Source organism: Mauremys reevesii, linkage group 5, assembly GCF_016161935.1.
Source record: "Mauremys reevesii isolate NIE-2019 linkage group 5, ASM1616193v1, whole genome shotgun sequence".
NCBI lineage: Eukaryota > Metazoa > Chordata > Testudines > Geoemydidae > Mauremys > Mauremys reevesii.
This window is the reverse complement of record NC_052627.1, coordinates 15804817-15821468: the sequence shown is the minus strand read 5'-3', so window position 1 is coordinate 15821468 and position 16652 is coordinate 15804817. Positions and strand designations below refer to the sequence as shown.

Below are 16652 nucleotides of genomic sequence, written 5' to 3'. Positions count from 1 at the left end.
TGAACAATCTTGCCAGGACAGTGAAAGGGCTAGATGACCCAATAGGTCTTTTCCAGCTACAATTTCTACCACTCAGTGAAGGCAGTTTCATTTGTTAACGGACAGAGCTTAGAAGGTGAAGGACGACTCTCCTTGCTAAATATTTACAATGTAAGGGTCTGATCCCATTTGTCCTAACTCAGACAGAACTCCCATGTGCTTCAACAAGTTGTGCCCAAAGTGAAGACTGCAGTAACAGTTGAGAAAAGAGGAAAAATGTGCCAGTCTACCTGTTCTCCAGAGAACAGTGTCGTAGAAGAAGGAAAATTCCATCTCTGTGTGATGCTCAAGAGAAGCCCAGCCTCTTGGTGCGGTCACATAAATGTAGGACACATAGAGAGGGACATGGACTGTTAGGAAGGACTGGGCAGAATCTCGCACCTGTCAAGCAAACAAAAAGATGGTTATTGGGTTTTTGGGGGGTGAAAGATACTGGCACCAGTTCATAACAATGCTTTGTAGATTTACTGTAACTAGTAAACCCTATACACTCAGAGCAGTTCAGATTCTGCCACAGAAATAGCAAAAAGTCAGAGCAGCATTCATAGAATTCTTTTCCCATAGGTCTGGATCTTGTGTCATGTGGATGCCAAGCTACCTCTTTCCACAAGGAGATTCGTGGATGTACATGTACATGTAGGATGTACAAAGGGAAGGATGCAGTATTTCTAAGGCATTGATCCCCCACCCCACCCCAAGGATCATACATTAGGAATAATCAACTGCAGAAATACAAAACGGAAAATGACTGCCTAGGCAGGAGTACTGCAGAAAAGGATCTGGAGGTTATAGTGGATCGCAAACTAAATATGAGTCAACAATGTAATACTGCTGCAAAAAAAGCAAACATCGTTCTGGGATGCATTAGCAGGATCTTGCAAGCGAGACACAAGAAGTAATTCTTCTACTCTACTTAGCACTGGTAAGGCCTCAACTGAGTATTATGTCCAGTTCTGGGCACCACATTTCAGGAAAGATGTGGACAAGTTGGAGAAAGTCCAGAGAAGAGCAACAAAAATGATTAAAGGGCTAAAAAATATAACCTTATAAGGAAAGACTGAAAAAATTGTGTTTAGTCTAGAAAAGAGGACTGATCGGGGACATGAAAACAGTCTTCAAATACATAAAAGGTTGTTATAAAGAGGATGTGTAAGGGTGGTTAAGCACTGGAACAAATTATCTAGGGGTGTTATGGCATCTCTGTCATTAGAGCCTTTTAAGAACAGGTTGGACAAACACCTGTCAGGGATGGTCTAAGATCAGCGGTTCTCAAACGTTAGCAACCTGAGGACCCTCATTTTGATTTAAAAATTTTCAGGGACCCCCCAAGCCCCTTCCCCCTCCCATGGGAGCTGCGGCATCAGTGCTCAGGGTGGGGGCAGTGCACGGAGGCCCCCTGCCTCCCTCCCGGGACTCAGGGACCCGCTGGCTGCTTCTGGGAGCAGCACGGAGCCGGGGCAGGTAGGAAGTCTGCCTTCGCCTCACTGTACCACCAGACTTTTAGCATGCAGGACGCACTGGGAGGGAGGAGGAGGAGTTGAGGGAGGGAGGAGGAGTTGATCAGTGGGGCCCGTGGACCCCCTGGGGCACCCTCGGGGACCCTCAGGGGTCCGCGGACTCTAGTTTGAGAAAAGCTGGTCTAGATAACACTTTATCTTGCCTCAGTGCAGGGGACTGGACTAGATGACCTTCTGAGGTCCCTTCCAGTCCTGCATTTCTATGATTATTGCTGATTAATGAACAAGTATGGTTGGGAGGAGGGAAGCTTGTCTAGTCCTCCCTCTTGGAGCACAGATAATTATAGTGTCCTACAAACCATACAAGACACCCCAGTAACTGGATTTTTGTATATGAAATGGGCAAGGTATAAAGCTATCATATTATACCTAGCTTTGCACATGCCCATTTCCTATATTGTATCTTTACACAAAGCCATTTTTTCTCTCCTTGCCGTACATCTTCTTGCACACTCTGCCATTCTGGTGTAGGGTTAAATAGGTATTTTTCTTTGTTTACCAATTCATAGTACAGAGGCAAATGTACACAGGTGGAGTTGATGAAAGCTCTTTTTCAAGTGCTTGAAGCATTGATTGCAGCAGATGTTTTGAAAAAGCAAATATTGTAATTTGTCTAGGATTTTATTTAAGATTTTCAGGCAGTAAGAAAATACTTACAGATTAAAAAAAGTTTGACCCGAGTTTAACAGACAAATAGTTTTCTTGATTTGCATGATAAAAAAATAAGTAGCATTTCTAATTATTAAAGCCAGGACTTGATAAATGCTCAGTGTTGGCCTCTCTGCTCTCCCTGAAGTCAAAGGTAATTGATCCATTGACTTAAATGGGAACAGAGTTAGATCAGCTCTTATTGCTGTTAAAAATCTTACTGTAATTGCCTAAAGCAGGCAGATCGGGTGATGTGCAGAGGGTCAGTTGAAAGCCTACAAACCATTCAAGACCTCCCAATAACTGGATTTTAATATATGAAATGGGCACGTATAAAGATAACTCAGTGGATCATCACCGACGTTGCTGGTTTTCAAAAACTATTGGAATAAAAATAACTGTCACTAAAATGATGAATGAGTTTGCCAATGTGACTAAAGACAGTCTTTTTCCTGATTAGCATTTGAGAAATGAAAAATACCTCCCTCCCCCTATTCTGCTGAAAGAACATTGTGTAAATACAAAGCTGTTCCTCACCCACCGAAAACACTAGTGTTAGTCAAAGCTGAGTCTGCGAACATGCCTTTATCTTTATATGCATGTACCCTAGCTCTGTGTGCGTTATAAACGTATGGGTATGTGCGTCTGTTATAATACCTGGGCTCTGTCACATACACTAACTGCGCACATGAGCTAACCACACACATTAGCTAACTGCGCACGAGGTACTGTGAATCATGATTTCAGCTCTAAAAACGCACGTCTCCATTCAGTGCATTAAAAGAGCAGCACTGCTTGCTCAGTCAGTAGAAGGAACAGTTAAACCCACGAGCCAGTCTGGGTTATTAGAACATATTGGTTACACATACTGCAACCAGTAGAGGGCAGTGGTGCTCATACACATAAACCATTATTTTATACTAGATTATTGCTGAGCCTCACTGTGCTAATCTGCACATCTGAGAAACCTCAAACAATTCCTGTGAGCTCACTCCACTATTCACAGAGGGCAACATTCTCAGCAGGTGTAAATCAGCATATATCCACTGAATGCAATGCTGATTTACACCAGCTGAGAATCTAGTCCAAAACAGTTAAGAGCAGAGACAGTCATGAATTTTCATATTACCAATACATTATTGCACTTACAACATTTACAGTATATTTCCTAGCATACCATGGAATAATATAATTAAAACGACACCATGCTTATCAAAATAAAAGAGCCAAGTACATTTCATAATGTACTATTCATGCATCCGACGAAGTGGGTATTCACCCACGAAAGCTCATGCTCCAATACGTCTGTTAGTCTATAACGTGCCACAGGACTCTTTGCTGCTATTCTATAGGGTGACCAGATGTCCTGATTTTATAGGGACAGTCCCGATATTTGGAGCTTCTTCTTATATAGGCTCCTATTACCCCCCACCCTTTATCCCGATTTTTCACACTTGCTATCTGGTCACCCTACTATTCTACCTTAAATAATAGCCAATAGCACAAATCAAATGTGTACTGATTCCGTAGGATGGAAGGCACGCCCAATGAATATTTACTGCTACAGGACTTCTGCCTGAGTAAAGAGGTCTGGATTGGGCCCAAGTCTTATGGAAATGAACCCTCACCTGGAAGTCAGCAGTTACAGATCCCCCACAGACATCGATTAATTCTGTCATGTCATAGTAAGCATCAAAGGTCCAAATGCAGCTCTTCAGATTGAGGTGTTTGTAGAGCTGGATTGTCTTTGGTTCTCTCACGGTGGGATCAAACTGGTATGGACGGTCATATCCAGGACCCAGAACGATGCTGTCATAGGTCACTTCATCCAGGAATCCCGCTTCTGGAATTAGGAAACAAAAGGAGATGTATCTCTGCGAATGAAGGAACTCTGGCCTAGGTACTGACATAACATTTTAATTATCAGATGAGGTATCGGATATATACTGAGATGATGATTTTTATTACAGTAGTGCTTAGAGGCACTTTTCGCTACTTCAAACTGGAGTTAAGGCTGAGTCCATGTAAATAACAAAAAGGTAAAAATGTTACAGGGATGTTGCATTTATTCCAGAAACAAAATATTACAAAGCCAGGAAACTCAGGGGTAAGGTTAAACTTATAAAATATCCAAATATGTTAAGGTATGAAAACGCACAGTTAGGGCATCCAAACAACCTTAACTCTGCCCTGTAGTGACACCATGCAATAAACATACAATTATGACGTATGCATTAGAGTGTTTGCAGTCCCAGGGTAGCTTAAACTAATTTTTAAAGACAAGTCTTGGATTTTTTCCTTGGCTCATGGTGGCCCTTCCACATGATTCGTTTGCTGATGCTGCTTTCTGTGCCACACAGCAGAATGAGGCACAGGGGCTCACTATGTACCTTGATAAAGACCTGCCAAAGAACATATATGGGAAAGGGGAAATGACCCGCTAAGTGCATTCCTTCCCATTTATCTCCCTCAAATATAGCAACTCTGCTGAATATTGATATCACCTTAACAGAGATATTCTTCTTCATTATATAGTGCCAATAGCATGCTAGGTCCTTGCCTTAAAGAGCTTACACGCTGTATGTTTCCTTTTTAATTTACAAAGCAATAGCTTGCTTTAAAAATTACCTGAGATGCCCTGCAGATCCCTGATGGTGACAAGGTTTGAGCAGACATGCTGGTGTCTGTAGATGGACTCGGATAAGAGGAAGTGCAGGTTGTGCAGAGGCATAGTGGAGATGAGAGGCAGCATTCCATCCTGGTGGGGGATTTGCACTGAAATATGGATTCTGGGACAGAATAAATAAACAGAAACAGCTGTTTATGCAAAAACTGTTCACAAAAGGGGTGCGTATTATAGCAGTTTACACAGCACATAGCTAAGGTCTTGTCAACAGCTCATAGTACAAGTTTGAGTTCGTTAGTGTTATATTTATTTAGGGCTGAATTTCCTCGCTGATGTTGAGTAGCACAGTATTCCTTGAAATAGACCCCCTGACTGCAGTGTTTCTAACTCAAGGAGTAAGGCGTGACTTCAGAGGAAATCATATGAATGCTCACTGCAGCCCGTCCGTATTAAATATGAGGAGTGTGTGTGGGGGAGATCCAGTTTATGATGTACAAAAGAGACCGCATTTCTTACACACATCCATCTTTTTCTGTTCTGTTTGTTGTGTATGTAAAAAAATGAATTAAACTGTTAAAGCCCTGGAAGACCAGAATCAGGGTCAGGTGATTGCGCCTTTCCAGGCTTATACCTGTTGGGATGTTCCTTGTGTTTGACATCCAGATACTTCAGAGTGGCAATGAATGACTGAGCCTGGAATCCTCGGGCCGTTCCAGCTACCACAGGAGTATGACAAATGGCGCTGTCGGTCCCTATGGTAACTATGTTGCTTCTCAGCGGGGTCCCCACGTGCCCAGCCTTGTCTACGGCTTTTGCCACACAGCGCACATGGAACCGCCGGCTGAAGTAAATGCTGTCCAGCACCTGGAAGGAATGAGGAAAGAGGTTTGCATGTGTGTAGAAGACAAAGCCAGGCCCGCCCCCAATACGCAAGGGCTGAGTTGCAGAAGTGCTGAGCACTCACAGCTGCAACGAAGTCAGTGGGAGCTGTGTTTGAACAGACGACGTGTTCTCTGGTTATTATCGATTTATTTATATTACTGTCGTGCCTGAGGCTCCCAGCCATAGACCAGGACCCCACTGCCCTAGGTGTTCTACAAACACAGAACAAAGAGATGGTCCCTGTCCCCGAGGGCTTACAACGTACTGCTGAGTACTCTCAAAGTCAGGTCCTAGGGCTCTCAGTTGGGCATGCAAAATTAGTGGAAACGTCTGACCTCTATCTCAGTACCCTTTCTGTGAAACAGGGACAATGCCACCCCCCTCGCTTCACAGATAATAGTTTCATTCATATTTGTGAAGCACTCTCATGCTCTTGTGAGGAGCACCATGGAAATGCCCGGAAGGAAATTAATAATTGTCTTGAGAGAAGGGTTTGAATACTGTGCAGCAAATAATGCTTAGGGCCACCCGTTAAACAACCAGAATAAAACAAAATATTGAATAGGTTTTCATTCAGTGAGCACCATCCGTCCTGAGGCAGGCGTCCTATCGATCAGGGCATTAAAGACTGTATCATCATGCATATGCACCAGGGGGCTGAATTAAGGTTGCACAGGCAACCTTATTTCTGACACATCTTAACTTTTGTGTGCTGGACTTAGCAACCTTAATAATGTTCTCTTAATGAAGCTGGGGGCTTTGTGGGTGGCTGGGTGGGTTTAAAATATACACACATTACTTAACTTAGTTAATTGTTCTTCAAGAACTGATATTCCACTGACCTAGAATCTCAAAACGGCAAATGCTTCAAGGATGCACTGTGAGCCCCACAACACTCACCATGTACTGTTATGCGCAATCCACACCCTCTTGCGCTACTGTACACAGTCACGTACCATGTGGTTGATGCTAGTGAACGGCGTATTGTCCGTAATTGTTTCAAAGGGTGATCTGGCCCCATTCCCATCAGTGGGGGTTGCCACCTCCCAGCTGAACTGTATTGAAGACTGGTTGATCCCGGCCTCATCGCAGCGCTCCTTCATGACTAGGTACTTGGGGAAGTGAGGATCACAAGGCGTTACACAGATCAGTGGGTAGCCTGGAGAAGGGGATTTCTTTACGCCCTCTTTGGTTACTTCCTCCACATGGTCATAGTCTGCCAGAGTGACCACCTGCAGCAATGCAACACAACAGCTTTCACCTGGGACTGAGGGAAAGAGACAGGAAGCAAGGGGCTGGGCTGCTTGTTCCCTCAATTTTGAAACCTTGTTACTGTGTTTATTTTACTTCACAAATCCCACTGAGGATTACAGGGAAGGAGAGAGGTGTGTGGACTCAGCAGGAATGCTCAGCGCTACCAGCATGTTGGAACATCCTATGCTATTAAAATACTAAATCCTACATTATGGAACACATTCATCCAATTCCTGAACTGCAGCCGTGTCCCTCAGAAGAGAAACAACCCAAGTCCTACATCTGCCCAGCTGTTCGCATTGCAGCTCAGGTATCAGGCTCTCTGTAGGAAAAGGTGAGTGGGATGCTACCAACATAATTATATTTGATATTACTTTGGATGCTGAAGCATACAAGGAACATGTCAGTGCATATACCGTCCTTTGCCCAAACTAAGGGCAATGCCAATGTAACAACTTCCCTGTTTGAGGGAAATAAACCCAGGAATTCTGGATGTAAAAGTATAAGCCTCTACAACTTAGGCAAAAGGACAAGCTCCGTTAGCTTGGAGGTGGTAGCAGACTCAGACATCTATATGCGATTTGCCCACTAGAAAGGTTCCTACCTTATGATAATAGCTTAGTTAAGTGGGTCTTTCCCATGCTACTTCCTTATTATCTGCCATTTGGCAATCTACAGTGCCTCTCACCTTAATATAAGCAACTGAGTCTCTTCAGTCATGCCACAGTTCAAATGGCAGAAAAGCATGGGCCCATGCCTCTGTGAAGTGGGTGAAGAACCATTATGCAGCCTGTTCACCTATTCACTGCCTTGCCTGCTTCCCACACCACCTGGAATACCAGGATCAATGTACCCTGAGCCTCTGCTGATCCGAAGAGGAATGCTGTGACTACAGAGGCTATGTCTACACTAGAGTTTTAACCTTGAGTTAACTGGTCACATGAACAGGGGTCAGCCTAGCCACAAATGTTTGTAGCCCGGATCAAGCATTTGGGAGTCTCCACACTAGCTTTTTAAAAGGCCTTGGCTTAACAGGCCCGCACATTCTAGAGCAGGCAAGCCCAGTGTGCTTTGTTGCGTGCTCTGCTTTTCTATAGATTCTCCCATGCCACTAACTTACATAATTCACGTTTTGCTACTTACGATGGGAGGTGCTGGTAAAATGAGGCTCCCTGCTGCTTCCTGATCCAGAATAGTAACTACTGCAGTGGTGATATCCCCAAGAACAGCTTCCACTGGATCATCTGGACCCAGCACCACAGAAAAGGACTCATGCCACTCCCGGTCTTCGTTAGACATGATCTCCACCTTAAATATGATGTGGTCCACCCCTACATGAACGAACACGAGAGAGACAGAGAACCTGATATATCATCTGACATTACCCTAACAGCTCCCATAAAACACTGCATAGTTGCCTCAGGTCAGGATCATTGAAACATTATGATAAAATACACATGACAGGTTTTATCTGAACTCTAATGATTTAGCACCGTTCCAGCCAGGAGTCCATTTCATAAATAAAACTCCAGCTAAAACGACTGGTCCGATTGATCACCTGGCAGACTTACAAGCAGATGCTATATGAGGATTAATAGTGCTTGTCTTATATTAGCTGACTGTAATAAAAATCTATGATCCAAAATATATCCCATCCCTGTTACTAGTGTCTCTGTTTTAACTCTTTGGCTCTAACATGCAAAGCTACTGCTGGTTGGGGCCTGGTTTGAGTTATCTTGTAGGATCTTGAGGGGTTTCTGCAGAACTCCTATATACACAGGCTCTTTGATCAGTCTGTATTGTTAGCTGTCAACTGGCAATATTCTATCTCTTACAATCACTCTCACTCTCAGACTTCATCGCCATAGCAGGAAGAAGGGTTACATTTTCAGATAGAAGGATTGCGGCCATAGCAGAAGGCAGGGTTGTAGCCAGGGGATTCCTACTGACGTTAATGGCAACTGCCTGGCTAAAACCTTACGCAGAACATTTACAGTTTACAGACGCTCCCCAACTTACACAAGCGTTCCATTCCGGAATGCCTTGCGTTACTCGAACTTTGCGGAAGTCGGAAATGTATACCCAATCATTACGCCAAATCAATCAATCAATCAATCTATTTCTAGCTTACAGAACTTTTTCCATCAGTGCAGATTTGCATAAATCGCGTTTGCATAACCCAAGGGGCGTCTGTATTACAAAAAACCCTCATCATCCAGAAAGGGTGCTGTGAAATATTGGATGAAATATGGGATTCGCTGACTCCATGGTACCAAACGTGAAAGGTGCTGTGGTTGGGGATGGCCTTCCAAATCTGTTCAAAGGCAGGTCATCGCTCTGAGCACCAGGCTAGGCCATCTTTCTGTCTCCTTACACTCATCACTCCCTGCTCACTCACACTTTGGCTGGCTGCATGAACATTGCTGTCAGCAAAACACTGTCTATTGTATGCAGAAGGGCGTGAGGGGGGATGTGGTTGGGCACCCGCAGAAAAGTGATGCTATGCTCCAGTCTCAATTCCCCACCTCCACTGTTTTTCAATTTTTATTTTTCTCTGCAGTGGGAAGTGGAGAGAACCCTGACATCCTCAGTGTGTGCTCTGTCGAAACATCATTTGACTGCTTTTTGTGGTCTCTCCAACGTACTAAAAGAATTCCTCTGAGGCTTATGACTGACTTGGGAAAAGTAAATATAACCCACCCTGTGAAAGATTATTGAAAGGATTACATAGGTATTTCGTATTATAAATGCTGCATCAAATATGACTGCAGTGTGTGTGTCTAGAACACACCCCAAAGCATAAATACATTAGAGGGGGTTGGTGTGGCTCATGTTTTTGCTTATACGTGAAATCATACACCCATGAAAAACAAGACACATACAATGACTTCAATGGGAGCAGAGTTGGGCCAATGCCAAATGTTTTGAAAATCCCACACACAGAGTATTGTTGTTTAAATTACTTACACATTTTCCTTTCATTTTAATTTGTTCTGGCCTGTGTTAAATGTCCCTGAGTAATCCCTCCACCCCATAATTCAATTCCAAGTATCCTTTACCAGGGCTAAACTTGAGGACTCGACTCTTTGGATAGTAATCGACTCCGGACTGGGCTGAGCCATCACGGGTGCTGCAGCGGATCTTCGAGGTCCTGTTCTGGTCCCCTCTTCTGAGCACCTTGATGTTTAGGATAGCAATGCCCTCAGGGCCTGGAGGTTCCCGTACTTGGTATGCAGCCTCTTCAAACTCAATGGTGGGTGCTAGAGAAATGGTATGAAGAACAGAAACACATATTTGCAGCAACTCTAGTAGCCTCAAAATAATCTGCATCACAGTACGCTTTCCAGCAGCCCAGGCTGAACTGACATAGCTCCTTTTAAAACCCATCAGCACTACTCCACACATCAGAGCGAAGTTTGAGAGGCACTCCTGACATACAGCCTAGACATGGCTCTCTGACACTCTGCTGCAGCCAGGAGCCACACAATAAGCTTGGCACTCATTCCTTCAGGTTGCCCTTCCAGCAGCCAGGTAGGCTGGCTTACCTGACCTTTCCAAATACGCTAATTCCATGTTTTGTCTAGCATTAGTGGTCCTTTATTTATGTGCCACAGCGTACTGCTAACATGAGATTCAGAATCAACTTTAAATGTGAGTTAATACAGTGTAATGGAGCACTGATCAACAAGTCAATCGTTCAATTCGAGGCAGTTTACATATACTGACTAACATTCAGACCTGGTGTAAATTCCACTGACTGCCCCGGAATTGTACCTGCTCCGTCTAGTTCTTAATGTAGCCCATTCTCTCTTACCATCTTCATCATTGGAGACAGAAATGGTGGCCATGTCATTCTTTCCGATTCTAGCTCCACTCCAGTGGTTTCCAAGGGGACTGCCGAGATAGATCTGGAATTGCTCCTCTGGTTCAAATGCAGAGTCATCATTGATATAGACAGTGCAGTTCTTCACCTATAGCCAAGTACATCATCAGTTAAAGACTAGCAACTAACTTGAATAATTCCTCTGAACTTAATGGAAGATTAGTGTTTCCTCACATTCCACAGTGTATTAAATGATGAAAGAAGCCTTAGAAACTCTGCGTGGACATCAAAGTGCAGCTATATGATGAAAAGTGGCTGTGGAAAAATGGCATTTTTTACTCACTACAGCTGGTCCTCGTGTGTACTCTGAGACTATCTAATCAAATCGCACTACCTGTAATGCTAAGTATTATTGCTACCCAACACTTGCTTTTTATGTGTTAACTAATATTTATTGTTAAATGCAGATTCTCCATGGACTCATCTTTTAATTCCAGAAGAGTAACAATAGCTAATCCAAAGCAGTTGAAGTATTACTTCTGAGAAAGGGCATCTGGTAAAGCCTCTGAACAACAGAGTGCCCAGGAGAACATCCAGCTTTTCAAAACCTACTCTGCTGATTGCTCTTGGTCCTTCCCCAATCCAGTTAGGTTTAACTCGCCTTCTCTCCTTTCAAAAAAGTGATGCGAGACTCCTCTGCATTTCTCCTCTCCTCGAAGTCCTCCATGACTTCTGCTGTCTGGCTGCGGGTGTAGCACCTGACAGAGGACTCATAGCTCAGGTCTCCGGTCCGGATGATGGGAATGTGCAGGACACCCTCCTTCTCCTTCACGGCGTACAAGTCCTTGCCAAACTGCATGTTGGGTACTGCAAGGGGCACAATAACATCCACACCTGTACTGTGATAAAAGCTAAATAGCAGCCAAAGCAGGCATGCCATGTATTGAAGTACTACCATGTGGGGCTGACAGTCCTGCAGTGAGATGTCTGATTGGATAGTCAACTGTGCTCACAAAGAGTACTGTGCTCACAACCAAGCAGCTGATCATGGCTCTCATTGGGAACTGGAGATTCTCATCCTACCAACCCTGAGTCACCCACACAAAAAGTTACTGAACATTTTGCTTTCCCTAATATTTTGTTGCCTGAGGTAACCACCTGTTCTGCACGTACTGGAGAACTAGCCATGCCCTAAGGTATATGCATCTGAGCGGTATGCGTATTATATGCTGGGGATACATATGAAGAATGGGTAATACTTAGATAGGTTATTGTTCTTAGGGCATTATTGCAATCATGACATCTTCTGTGGCCAGGAGTAGAAAAAGCCTGAAGCCAAGAGGGCAAGTCTCAGCAGATGGTTGAGGAGCAGAGACAATTACACGTTATTACAGAGCAGTTTTTCTGGGGTTATGTGACTGATGCATTTCATTAGCAAGCCAATACCTCCCAGGGAGAAAATCACAGTGGTCAGGATCATGTTTAAAACACAGGAGGGAGGAAAAATACCGAGAGTTGAAATGAATACATGTAAGCGTCAATCCATCTGCTAAAAAAAGGGCCATATTCTCATGCCCATACCCATGCTGAATAGTGCCTGACTTCTCATGAAGCATGGACTGGTTTCAATGGGACCATACGAGGAAGACACTACTCACTGTGAGCAAGGGTGACAAAGTCTGGCCCCAAATGGGAGGAGAAAATAGGAATTTTATTTTGCACTTCCACAGACCTTAATTTCTTGAGGACAAAGAAACTAGGGAGAGAAACTATGAAGGACAGGTGACGTGGAATGTGTCGTGTGATATCATCAAACGCATCCTGGGTGTTTTCCAATTTCTCTTAGTACACAAGGGAAATATGTAAAGGAAGGAGCTAGAATGGATTCGATATAGGTTCACTGTATAGCTTACCATCTTGGAAGGTGTCGTTAATGGCCACTATAGCTTGGAAAGGTTTGGTCAATTCAGCCCCATGGGGTGAGCTCAGGTATACAACAAACGTCTCCAGCCCTTCAATCACTGGATACTGGGCATCATCCAGGATTGTCAAGGTGCAGTACTAGAGGAAAAGTAAAAGAACCAGGTGATAAAACCTGTTATCCTCCTTCAACTACTGGGACTTCAATACAAACCTAGCAGGTAACTCAGGGTATGTCCAGACTACCCACTGGATCGGTGGGTAGCAATTGATTTATCACGCTCCTGTTGACTCCGGAACTCCACCAGAGCAAGCGGCGGTAGTGGAGTCGACGGGGGAGCTGCGGCCGTCGATCCCGCGCCGTGAGGACAGGAGGTAAGTTGAATAAGATACGTCGACTTCAGCTACACTATTCCCGTAGCTGAAGTTGCGTATCTTACATCGACTTCCCCCGCCACCCAGTGTAGACCAGCCCTCAGCGATACGAGCGGAGAGTAACTGTGCTGTAACCCTCTCCTTTCCTCATCCCAGCTCCACCTTACTCTTGTAGTTGTCACCCTCATGTCTCGAATTTTAAGGTGCACAGGAGATTTTCAAAGGCACAAGTGAATGTTAGGCACCTAATTCCCACTGAAAGTCAATGGGAGTATGGTGCTTAATTGCCATTTGTGCCTTTTAAGATACCCCTTGTAAGCTTTTTGGGGGCAGGGCCATTGTCTTTCTATATGTCCTGTGAAGTGCCTGGCACATTTTTGGTCACTATAAAACAGACAGAGAAGTTCAGCTTCTCTAAGCATTACAAATTGTGACCGCTCACAAATGGAGGAGGATTAGTAATGGGCTGAACAACTGGGGATTCCATAGATTTGGTGGCATAATGGGACAAAATCAACAACTTGGCTTGGCCAATAGGCCCTGAGTATCACTGGGCTTTATAAAATTAATGTTATGTGTTTGTACTGGGGCCCCACTGTGGTAGGGGCCACGCACACAGAATGAAAAGATGGCTCCTGCCCTAACGAGCTGACAATCAAAAGCTACGGCAGATGGGGCAGGTAGCTCTGAAACATCAGTAAAAGCCTGCAGTCTGGAAATGGGGATTTTACATGGGAAATCAGGCTGTTCTTGGCTGATGTTTGGAAGGTTTGTGGCAACTCCTTCTGCCATTTATGCATTTCTTTATTTGACTAAAATGACTCTTGATGCAGCTGTATTGGTGCGGGATCAATTGTATCTATAAAAAAAATACTTGTGTCGCTTTTATTCTTAATGTCCCCAAACCTCTGTAACTAAACAACTGCAGTAAATTTAACTTTCAAAAGCAGTGAGTACAGTGATTATATAAGAGAAAGAGACTGAAATCCGCTGCATCTAGTCACTGGGTGTGTAGTCCAATACCTCCTCAGTTCTGCCTGGCCTGAACTCTACTTTCTTGGCGCTGGGGATATAGTCAATTCCTGGACTGGCCGAGGGTGGGTCTGAAGTCCGAGTGGCACACCACACCGAGGTGGGGGTTGAGAGGTCAGTACCATGCCGGATCACTGGAATGTCAATGGTGCCTGGAGGTGAAGTTACACATATTAAAGCCATGATTAGAACTTAGCTGGACATGAGAAAAACACACATCTGAAATGTCAATAGGTGCCATCACGCTGGTTTGCCCTTTTCCTTCACAGTGACTCTGTCCGTGGCTCTACAGAAAGGATAATGCCGGGCAGATGGTAATAACCAAAGCTCAGCTCTAACTTGTGGGCAGGATGAGCAAGTGCCCTAGCCGCTGCCCGTTTCCTCCACAGCACACATCTGGTTGGAGGGTTCAGTGCTTTACAACCCCCACTGGTAAAGCAGTGTTTCCAGGGCAAGTATCTCACAGTGACAACAAGCCCAGACCCAACGGAATTCCTGCTTTCCCTTACCTGCATCCTCATTGACAGTAAAAGTTGCGTTTCCCAGGAACACAGTGGAGGCGTCGTTGGGGCCACTGATCATCACCTTGGCTGAAGCCACGCTCCCTATGCGCGCATTACTAGAGGCATCCGCCAGGGCAATTTCAAACTCCTCCTCCTCCTCGTACTCGCTGTCATCGATCAGTTTGATGTCACAGGTTGACATGGTGACACCGGGCCCCAAAATAACACGGTTCTCATTCGACATCCCCCTAGACTTAAAGTCAGAGCCAGACTCCAGTGTGTAAAGGCTGCTGCCTTTAGCAGATTTGGAGATGGTGTAGCAAAGAGCAGATACGATGCTGCTGGCATCCCCTACAATGTAACATCCACGGGGACAGAAGTGTTATTGTCAGAAAATTATATGAGGCTTCATTTGCTGTGGAAGAACATAGGCCCGCATTAGACCTGAATGAACTCTGGGTTTAAATTGAGTTTGGATCTCAACATAAGTGATAGCCCTGAAGCACGTGACCAAAAAAAAAATAGTAAGAAGGAGAGATTGTTTGCGTTAAACTTGTAGTTTCCCTGCACATGCCAGTGTTATCTCATTTAAGGTGTGGGTTGAGGTAACAGAAATAAAGAAAACATGGGGAATTGGGCACCAGGTGCAGGAAATAATTGGTGTGTTTAGTTTATTACAAGGAAATGCATAGTTTAGTAGTTAGACAGAAATACAGCAACATGAGATAAGGAGGAAACCTTGAAAAGAAAGCGGCTCAATCAGGAATCTTGTCTTGACCAAGCCAGGGGCAGGGTTCTGCTCTAAAACTCCCTCATCTAGCTTTAGTTAAGGTCCAATAAACAGCCATGACATCACTTGTTTGTCATAAAAAGCAAGGTATCTAGGGGTTCTCTGTCAGTGCCTTTCCTTACCCCTCTGGAAAATAGCATGATGGGAAGGTACCGCCCAGGCCTAGTCCTGATGAGAGTATTTGGGCCAGTAATTAGAACTGTATCGCTGTTGGGTACAGAATATAGATATACATGCTTATGTTTGTACATTGTGTACAATCACCACCAAGAAGCCCTTGAACTGATACAGGAATGCTTGTGTGGAAACTGAGTTTCCTAAACTTATTAGGAAAATAATTTCCGACAAACTGGATAAATTCAGACATTCAAACATCGTAATCCAAATTACAATCCGTTGTAATTTCTACAATAAGGGGAAAATATTTATGCAAGGGTGTTCTCAAAGGGACACTCCTTCTGCTCTTAGCCATATACAGAAATTGGCCTAGCATGAATTCAAAAGAACATTTTGATATTTTTAACCAGCTGAATCTCTGGACACTCAACTCCAGCCCCTGTACTGTTGCCTTCTGTTGCTACTCGACTGAAATCAGAGATCGAAGAGGGCATGTCTCCTACTACATGCAGCAACACTGCAGGTGTATTCCATGGGAAGTATAGCACCCGAAACATAGGGAAGAAGCCAGCAGATATCCTGGTTTGCTTCTGTCCTGTCGCTGTCTTCAGTAGGAGCTGGACTGGGCCCTAAGGCAGCAGGCCTAAACTCAATTATTGACTCTAAAGGAAAACCAGGCCATCCTCATTGTCCTCTTTCCTTTATTTTCAGATATTCTTTTCCCTGTGGATAATGCTACATTTATAAAAAGAAAGGAAGTAACCCTGTTTTTCCCTCTCTTTTTGAGCTTTGATATCTGCCCACCAGAAGGGAAGATCAACTCGCTTAAAAGCTGGGAAAGCCTGCTAACTTCAAAGAGCAATGGAGCCAGATGAGATAAAACTGAGTCCAGACAAGCACCAGAGGCCCATTCCTGCCACCCTTCCTCATGTAAACAGTCCTAGTTGTACTTCTACTCCTGTGAAAAGAGGATTGGGACCAACATCTCCATCAATAAAAACACCAACTGAACACTTCTCTGTTTTAAAATTCTATAATCAAAAGCAACGTCAGAGATGGGACTAAAGACTCTGAATGTAGCAGCAAGTTCTAATCTCCTGTGACACAGAGGGCACTGATTTTGCAC

The 16652-nt window shown here is 44.2% G+C and overlaps 1 protein-coding gene across 1 annotated transcript in view; it reads right to left on the bottom strand.

The window, feature by feature from the left end:
- FRAS1 (Fraser extracellular matrix complex subunit 1) overlaps nt 1-16652 on the bottom strand; it is a 320933-nt gene that overhangs the window by 17644 nt on the left and 286637 nt on the right. Inside the window, exons 56-67 of the mRNA XM_039540816.1 lie at nt 14626-14970; nt 14108-14268; nt 12703-12850; nt 11451-11656; nt 10781-10937; nt 10026-10226; nt 8110-8297; nt 6669-6944; nt 5462-5694; nt 4833-4993; nt 3833-4047; nt 270-420 (exon numbers count right to left, since the gene is read on the bottom strand). Coding sequence (XP_039396750.1) covers nt 270-420; nt 3833-4047; nt 4833-4993; nt 5462-5694; nt 6669-6944; nt 8110-8297; nt 10026-10226; nt 10781-10937; nt 11451-11656; nt 12703-12850; nt 14108-14268; nt 14626-14970 — 2442 coding nt within the window. The remainder of the gene's footprint in view (nt 1-269; nt 421-3832; nt 4048-4832; nt 4994-5461; nt 5695-6668; nt 6945-8109; nt 8298-10025; nt 10227-10780; nt 10938-11450; nt 11657-12702; nt 12851-14107; nt 14269-14625; nt 14971-16652) is intronic.